Here is an 8413-nt window from a genome sequence, read left to right as displayed (position 1 = left end):
AACAAATATACATATTTCCTTTTTTTTTTTTTGAGACAGAGTTTCGCTGTGTCACCCAGGCTGGAGTGCAGTGGTGCAATCTCAGCTCACTGAAACCTCCGTCTCCCAGGTTCAAACAATTCTAATGCCTCAGCCTCCCAGGTAGCTGGGATTACAGGCATGTACCACCACACCCAACTAATTTTTGTATTTTTAGCAGAGACGGAGTTTTGTCATGTTGGCCAGGCTGTTCTCAAACACCTGACCTCAAGTGATCCACCTGCCTTGGTCTCCCAAAGTGCTGGGATTACAGGCATGAGACGCTGCACCCAGCCATATATACATATTTCCACGCTGAAATTAGTTTTTCTTCAGCACAATGAAAACACATAAAATGTATTTTACTTGACAGTAATAGTTTTGAATATAAAAGCAGATTTCATAATTAAAAAAAAATTTGGTTACCAAGACACCTTTCCCCTCTTCAGGATTCGGGTATTTCACCGTTGGAAACTCAGGATCCGGATCTTTCTGTTCAGGAACAGCCTCAGGAGGAACAAGGTCAAAAGCCTTGAAAGCTGACTGCACAAAGTTATGACCCACCCCATGGACAGAGGTGTGCACAAACTTCACCTTCGTCTCCCTGTTCACGCTCCTAGAATCAGACACACCGTGGAAAATGATAAAAGGTAGAAACAGGTCTCTCAAAACTGCAAGGTTTGCAAGAATGTATAAGACAACTGAATATCTTTCTAATTCCATTTCAAAAAAACAAAACGTATCTATTCTCTCCCAGATATACATATTCCCTCCCTCAACATACTCAAGTTTTAAATTCTACTCTGTAGTTATTTTCAGCAAATCTGATTATTTCAGGTTTTGTTTTATGTATCCCATCCACAGTGAGATACAAAGAAGAACCTCAAGCTCATGTTCCTACACGAGACTCACTGCTGGCCTGACAGGTGCCCTGACAGTGCCAGAGCCAGCCCGGGACAGTTCCTTCCAGGGCTCCACACACCCATACATCCCCAAAGCGACAGATTCCCAAATGTCTTTTATCAGCTTCAGAAATGATTTTTTAAATGTCCTTTTTAACAAAATGTGTTGGGTTATCTCATAAATAAAGATATAAAAAATAAAACTTTTACCTTGGGAGGCCAAGGCGGGCAGATCACCCGAGGTCAGGAGTTCGAAACCAGCCTCACCAACATGGAGAAACCCCATCTCTACTAAACATACAAAATTAGCTGGGCATGGTGGCGCACGCCTGTAATCCCAGCTACTTGGGACACTGAGGCAGGAGAATCGCTTGAACCTGGGAGGCGGAGGTTGCAGTGAGCCAAGATCGTGCCATTGCACTTCAGCCTGGGCAACAAGAGCATAACTCCATCTCAGGAAAAAAAATATAAAAAATAATAATAATAAAAAATAAAACTTTTTGTTTGCCAAGTAACAATCCTGTTTGATACCATGCCATGACCTAGGGACTTCATACAGACTAACAACAGATATCAAAATTAACAAGAGAAGTTACCGAAAAATAAAAGGCTTAAAAACTTCCAATGCTCTGATGACTGGAATCTTAGGTTACTATCTATTTCTTTTGGGAATGAATAAATGAACACGGTCTTATCTAAGAGAATGGTGGTTTAAAACAAGCATACCCTGAAAATAAAATGCATCTGGGAAAATAAATACGTAAGATTAGGGAGGAAAAATCTGGAAAAACAACTCTCTTGGATTTTAAAATACATAATAAACCTATAGTAATTAAAACAGCTTGGTACTAGATATAAAAAGGCAGATTAAAGGAACAGAATAGAGAATTCAGAAGTTAACCTAATTTGAAATGGGAAATGAACACAGAAGTAATAATGCTAAGTGGTTAACATGCTCTGGAGTCAGAGTCTGAATTTAAATCCTGGAGCTTGGCCATCTATAAGCCGTGTGACTGTTGGCTATTAACCACTCTTCCTTACAGTTTTCTCATCTATAACATGCATGATAATATACTATAATTTACTGGCATTACTCTGAGGATTAAAATGAAATTACATGTTGACCGGGCACAGTGGCTCACTCCTCTAATCCTAGCACTTTGGGAGGCCGAGGCTGGTGGATTGCTTGAGCTCAGGAATACAAGACCAGCCTGGGCAACATGGTGAAACCCCGTATCTACAAAAAAAATACAAAAAAATTAGGAGGGCATGGTGGCACACAACTGTAGTCCCAGCTACTTGGAGGGCTGAGGCAGGAGCATTCCCTGAACCTGGGAGGTCAAGGCCGCAGTGAGCCAAGATCATGCCACTGCACTCCAGCCTGGGTGACAATGTGAGATCCTGTCTCAAAAAAAAAAGAAAAAAAATTACATGTGAAGGGTCTCCAGCAACTATCTGATATACAATAAGCACTTGATTAACGTTAGAAATTGTTTCATAAAAGTGACCTTTCCAATTAGTCAAAAAAAAAAAAAAAAAAGATTCTTCCACTGATGTTGGTACAACCGCAAACCTTTTAGAAAAAACCTATAATCTGTTTTCCTACTTCATGCCCCATATAAAATTAAAAATCACTAATGAAACAGAATATTGAAATATTATAAAACACAAACATGAAAGTTCTACAGAAAGAACAAGCGAAATTTTTTGTGTTACTTTAATAATTTTGTTATACAGCGTGTCTTCCTAAGCATGACATAAAACACAGAAGCTATAAAAGAAGAGTAATAAATATTATACAAATTTGTAAACAGTTCAGCAAAGAGTTTCAATAAAAAATTCCAAAGATAACAACAGAATTCTAAACATCTAAAAAACATATATTATATATATTTTTTATATGTATATATTACATGTATATATGTATTTATATTATAAACAAAGATGTTTATAAATATGAAAGGTGAACAAATACATAGAAATATATAGGTTAAAGAATACAAATAAAAGTGAGCTATTACTTTCAACTAGCAAATCAGGAAAAATGAGAAACTGGATCACAGCGCAGGAGGAAATGTAGATTTCATATGCTGTCACCATCTACTGCTGGTGGGAGCACCAACTGGTATATTTTTGGCGGTCAATTTGCTAAGCACTATCAACTTTGCGAATGCATAGACAATTCTGATGCCAGAAAGTTACCTTACGGATATGCATGCCCACACACATGCACGTGCACGCATACACACACACACTCAAGCAACTGTTCACAAGGGGGGTTGACTCCTGAGCTACTGGGCGTGGAAAACCAGAAATGCTTCATTTTTCATGAAGTTAAATCAGAGGGGCAGAGGGAAAGTTCACAGATGTGTTTTGTCTGGACTACACACCATTGAAAAAAATGGTACAACATGTAGGAATTAGGAGATTTCACACACAAAATGCAGGTTTCTGGTTTTTTTGGGAAGAGGAGAACTCAGATGATCTGGCAACTGGGACCTATATTTTCATGTGGGCAACACTCGGCTGGCATGGCTGCTCCCTTCAGGAGGGACTGGGCTTTCATACTCTGCACTGGAGTGGACACCATTAGCTGATCCAACAAATACAGTATCAAAGACACCTACAAGTTCAGTTTCTTTGAATCCGTGGTTTCTTGCTAGGGGGACAATCAGGAGGGGTGGGACCTACAGCATACTTAAGAAGACACTACTGTCACTCTGCTAGACCACTTCCTACCTGACGGTAAGGACTGAGTCTGTGTCACTGAGTTAAACACACCGGTGCAGCAGCCTTTAAGACAGAAAGTCGGGACTAATAGGGACTAACATAGGAAGGTGTCCGTGACAAATTAACTGGGGGGAAAAGGGCACAGAACAAACCACATACACATACTATATTCCCATTTATGGTTTTGAAGTATATTATACATATATATATGTGCTTGCATATGCACAGAAAATTTTTGGAAAGATAGAAAAATACCAGTGTTTCCTATTCCAGACTTTCGAGCAAGTTTTTAAAACATACATATATATGTACACACACACACACACACACTGACATGTATGAATATGTATGAATCACATACATATACAGAATCTATAACAGGTCAGCAAACTAAGGCCTATGGGCAAGCCACCACTTCTGTCTGCACTCCTTCACTGACGTTTCATCTATGACGGCTTTTGTACTAAAACAGCAGCAGAGTTGAGTAGTTGAGAAAGAGTCCATGTGGCCCTCAAAGCCAAAAATATTTACTATCTGTCCCTTTAAGAAAAGTTTGCCAAGGCCTGATCTACAGCCTCTAAAATCAGATGCGGCTAGGTGGGCATGGTGGCTTACACCTGGAATCCCAGCACTTTGGGAGGCCAAGGCCGGTGGATCACTTGAGGCCAGGAGTTCAAGACTAGCCTGGCCAACATGCCAATACCTTATCTCTATTAAAAATACAAAAAAACTAGCTGGGTGCAGTGGCTCACGCCTGTAATCCCAGCTATTTGGGAGGCTGAGGCACAAGAATCGCTTGAATCTAGAAGACAGAGGTTGTAGTGAGCCAAGATCATGCCACTGCACTACAGCCTGGGTGACAGAGTGAGACCCTGTCTCAAAATAAGTAAACAAAATAAAATAAAATCAGATGCAGCTGTAGTACATGAACCAATTAAAGAGAAAAACTTCATGAACACTGATAGAATTTGGCTGAATTACATAAACTTAACTAACTCAAGGCCAGTGAAGACATAATTTGTTTACCTGTGGAAACAGTACTTTTTAAGGTCTTCAAAGTAGTCATTATTGATGGAAGCACTTGGATTGTGAAGAAGTGGACTGCTATCAATTAAAGAGTCGTCCCAAGCTTGAGGCCACGGTTCTAGGTTTTCTTCAATAGCTTGAGAAATCCCTTTATCATGAGGAGAAATGATCTGAGCTCCATTATCCCAATAGACCTAGAGAACCCAGGAACACATTCAGAAGGTTTACCGTTAATGGAAATAAGGCACCTATTACCTATGGTCCCAAAGAATACAGATACAGGATTCCTACAGAAGGATGTACGTGTGGAGTAGAAAAAGGAAAATACCTTATAACCATTATCCTGCTTTGGATTGTGAGATGCAGTTATCATGATTCCAGCACAAAGTTTCAAGCGTGATACTGTGAAGGGCTGTAACATAGCAGGAAACAAGAATAAACAGTTTTTAACAAAAAGAAGCAGATATCCTTAAAATGTCTATTTTATACTGTTCATGCCAACTTGCTCCCTTTTAATAAATGTAATATATAAATAGCATAATATTTTTGAGCCACACCCCAGCAGTATGCAACTACCCTTAGAACTAACTAGTTGCTCAAAATTCCAGGATGCATTTCCAAATAAGAAAGGTGAGTAATTTCCTCAGTGCCTTCTCATTCCATCTTCTACTTGGTTAAGCTAGAAAATTATTCAAACACAACAATGTCTAAGCCTCCATTCCAACGCTTTCAAGGCTTCTACCTGAGACAGAAGTTTGTGGATTCAATTTACTACCTCCAACTGCTTCTCCCTCTTCTCCTCTTTCTCATTTAAGGAAAAGGTTGAGAAAAACACTGAGGGGCTGCGGGTGATGGCTCACGCCTATAATCCCACCACTTTGAGAGGCCGAGACAGGTGGATCACTTGAGGTCAGGAGTTCAAGACCAGCCTGGCCAACATGGTGAAACCCTGTCTCTACCAAAAATACAAAAGAATTAGCCAGGCATGGAGGCAGGCGCCTGTAATCTCAGTAACTTGGGAGGCTGAGGCAGGAGAATCACTTGAACCCGGGAGGCAGAGGTTGCAGTGAGCCAAGATCATGCCACCGCACTCCAGCCCTAACTCTTTTTGAGACAAAAGTGAAACTCTGTCTCAGAAAAAAAAGTTGAGGGAATGGAGAATGCTCTTACACGTTGCTCATTTATCTCTCACTCCAGGGTTATTTATATTTCAACTTAACTCCCATCTCTACTACTTCCCAAAGTGGGAGGAGGGGCTGGATTATTCCCCCATTATGGCAAATGACATTGATTATACACAGGCAACCTGAGATTTAAATTGTCTGTCCCCTCCACCCTCCCACCAAGAATCATTGCAGTCACTCAACCCCCTGGAAGTTATGTCATATCTCTCAGGTGTCCTGGGCCAAAGAAAAGAGGAGAATGACTCCTCAGTGTGGACAAAGGATCATGGCACACTGGATCAATTCATGTCTGACATAAAATTAATAGCTATTAACGCTTAGTACAGAAGGTAATTAGGATGCTTGAATAGATGATAATTTTTCCATCAAACAATAAAACTTGAACTACATTTAGATGTGAATAGTGTGTGTACCAGGTTATTTACAGCCTAGGGGTGCTGCATCTACCTGTCAGTGCACTAGAGCCAGCAAACACAAAATGAGTTGGAATCTCCTTCTGTAGCGATACAGTCTCATTTCTACTAGATGCAAGTAACTGCATCCAAATCACATTTTTCAAAACGTATTTTCAGCATCTGGCCCAGCTCTTAAAAGTTTTGTCTATGTCAAAGTAACAGCTGTCATAGTCCCTACTGTCTTTTTCTTTAGATTGTGCTACACAAAGGATCTGATGAAAGTCTTACTCAAACATGCCGAGCATGCTCTCTGTACTAGCCATGAATAGTATTTAGAATAAAACATTTGTATAAAACAGGGGTGCGTCAGCTTGTCAAAAATATTCATGACAAGACAGGGTTTGAAGTGAATTCAGATTTCGACCCAAGAAGTTTCTTAATTGTGATAGCTGAGAAAAAGAACTACAAACCAAATTTAAAAACGGAGAAAAGGCCAGGTGCGGTGACTCACGCCTGTAATACCAGCACTTTGGGAGGCCAAGGCAGGCAGATGACCTGAAGCCAAGAGTTCGAGACTAGCGTGGCCAATGTGGTGAAACCTCATTTCTACTAAAAATGCAAAAACTAGCTGGGCGTGGTGGCAGGCGCCTGTAATCCCAGCTACTTGGGAGGCTGAGGTAGGAGAATTGCTTGAACCCAGGAGATGGAGGTTACAGTGAGCCAAGACTGCACCATCGCACTCCAGCCTGGGCAACAGAGCGAGACTCTGTCTCAAAAAAAATTTTTTTTTTTTTTGCTAACTCACTCAAATATCCTTAGAATGCAAACAAAAGGAAAACTGCACTTTAAAAAAACCAATTCCGATGAATCAAAAGTTGAACACCAGAGAAATATTACCAGGATGTGGGAGAAACATTCCAGGAGAGAAAAGAAAATGCCTCGTATATGCCAAGGAGCTCCTCTGTCATTCAAACAGTCCAATCCCAATAGCCCTAAAGACTGTCAAATTCAGCCAAGTCCCATCCCTGATCATGTGACAGGAAATTATGAAAGGAAATGGCTACTTACCACAAAGGGGGTTGGCGTTATATCAGAAAAGAGGTACACAGGAATCCCCTGACTGATAAATGTGGTTGCAGCAAGTCGGGCAAACCTGCGAATGCAGAGTGCCAGGGAAGAAAAGGAGAGTTGAGTGATCAGGACTGTGAGAGATGGAAAGAAGGGAATGAATGCCGAACGTTCTTTAGGGTGAATGCAGCAGCCAGATCAAGGATAGCATTTATTACAATCTTTACCCTGGCATGGGACAGTAAAGCTGAAGGACTCTCAGGAGTCATCTCATTTCACTCTTTTGTTTTACAGAAATGGCACTAAAGCCAAGAAAGGCCAGGCCCCTTTCCCTGGGTCTAACAGCCACTTAGTGGCGGAGCCAGGCTGCATCCCAGCCTTTCAGCTCTCCATCTACCTCAGTGGTTCTCAGCCAGGGCAAGTCTGCACCTTCTCCTTCCAGGCATCTGAAATGTCTGGAAACATTTTTGCGTGTCACACTGGGGAACAGAGAGAGCCGCTACTGGCAGCTAGTAGGGAGAGGTCAGGGGTGCTGCTAAACACCTTATAATGTGCCCCACAACCACAAAAAAATCACCCAGCCACTGTGCAGTCACACGTCAACAGAGCAGAGGCTGAAAATCCCCACCTAAGCCTATCACAATCCAGCGTACACCACACAGACTGGAAATTGATTAGAGATTGCTTTATTTGAAATATAAGACATCCTGGAGTATGCATGTGTGTATATACACACATACACACACAAACACACACACACACACACCACACCCCCATACACGTATATACATCTTGGTTCCAATCAGCCTTTGAAAGAAAACTTAATTATTTGACATTTTTCTCAACTTCCACAGAAACTTGCTCAGGGCAAGACACAGAAATGGCATCAAATCTTCCTTCAAGCTGGTGTAAAATACATTACCACAAATAAATGAGCAATTTACTCAGAATGAACAACATTATACCATCCTTGTGGGTTAAACAATCAGATCATTCATCCTCTCCCCAAATACTTCTTGAGCACTAGCTTCATCAAACAGTATTCTGAAGGCTGCCTGGGGGACAAAGAGCAGATCTCCACTCTTTCTCT

The 8413-nt window shown here is 41.0% G+C and overlaps 1 protein-coding gene across 1 annotated transcript in view; it reads right to left on the bottom strand.

Annotated features, from left to right (window-relative positions):
* Positions 1-8413, bottom strand: part of PGM2 (phosphoglucomutase 2) — a 38281-nt gene that overhangs the window by 19778 nt on the left and 10090 nt on the right. The window contains 4 exon segments of the mRNA XM_017883782.1: positions 445-634; positions 4677-4870; positions 5005-5088; positions 7324-7408. Coding sequence (XP_017739271.1) covers positions 445-634; positions 4677-4870; positions 5005-5088; positions 7324-7408 — 553 coding nt within the window.

This window comes from Rhinopithecus bieti, unplaced genomic scaffold (genome assembly GCF_001698545.2).
Source record: "Rhinopithecus bieti isolate Rb0 unplaced genomic scaffold, ASM169854v2 scaffold_13349, whole genome shotgun sequence".
Taxonomy (NCBI): Eukaryota; Metazoa; Chordata; class Mammalia; order Primates; family Cercopithecidae; genus Rhinopithecus; species Rhinopithecus bieti.
This window is presented reverse-complemented; position numbering and strand designations above follow the sequence as displayed.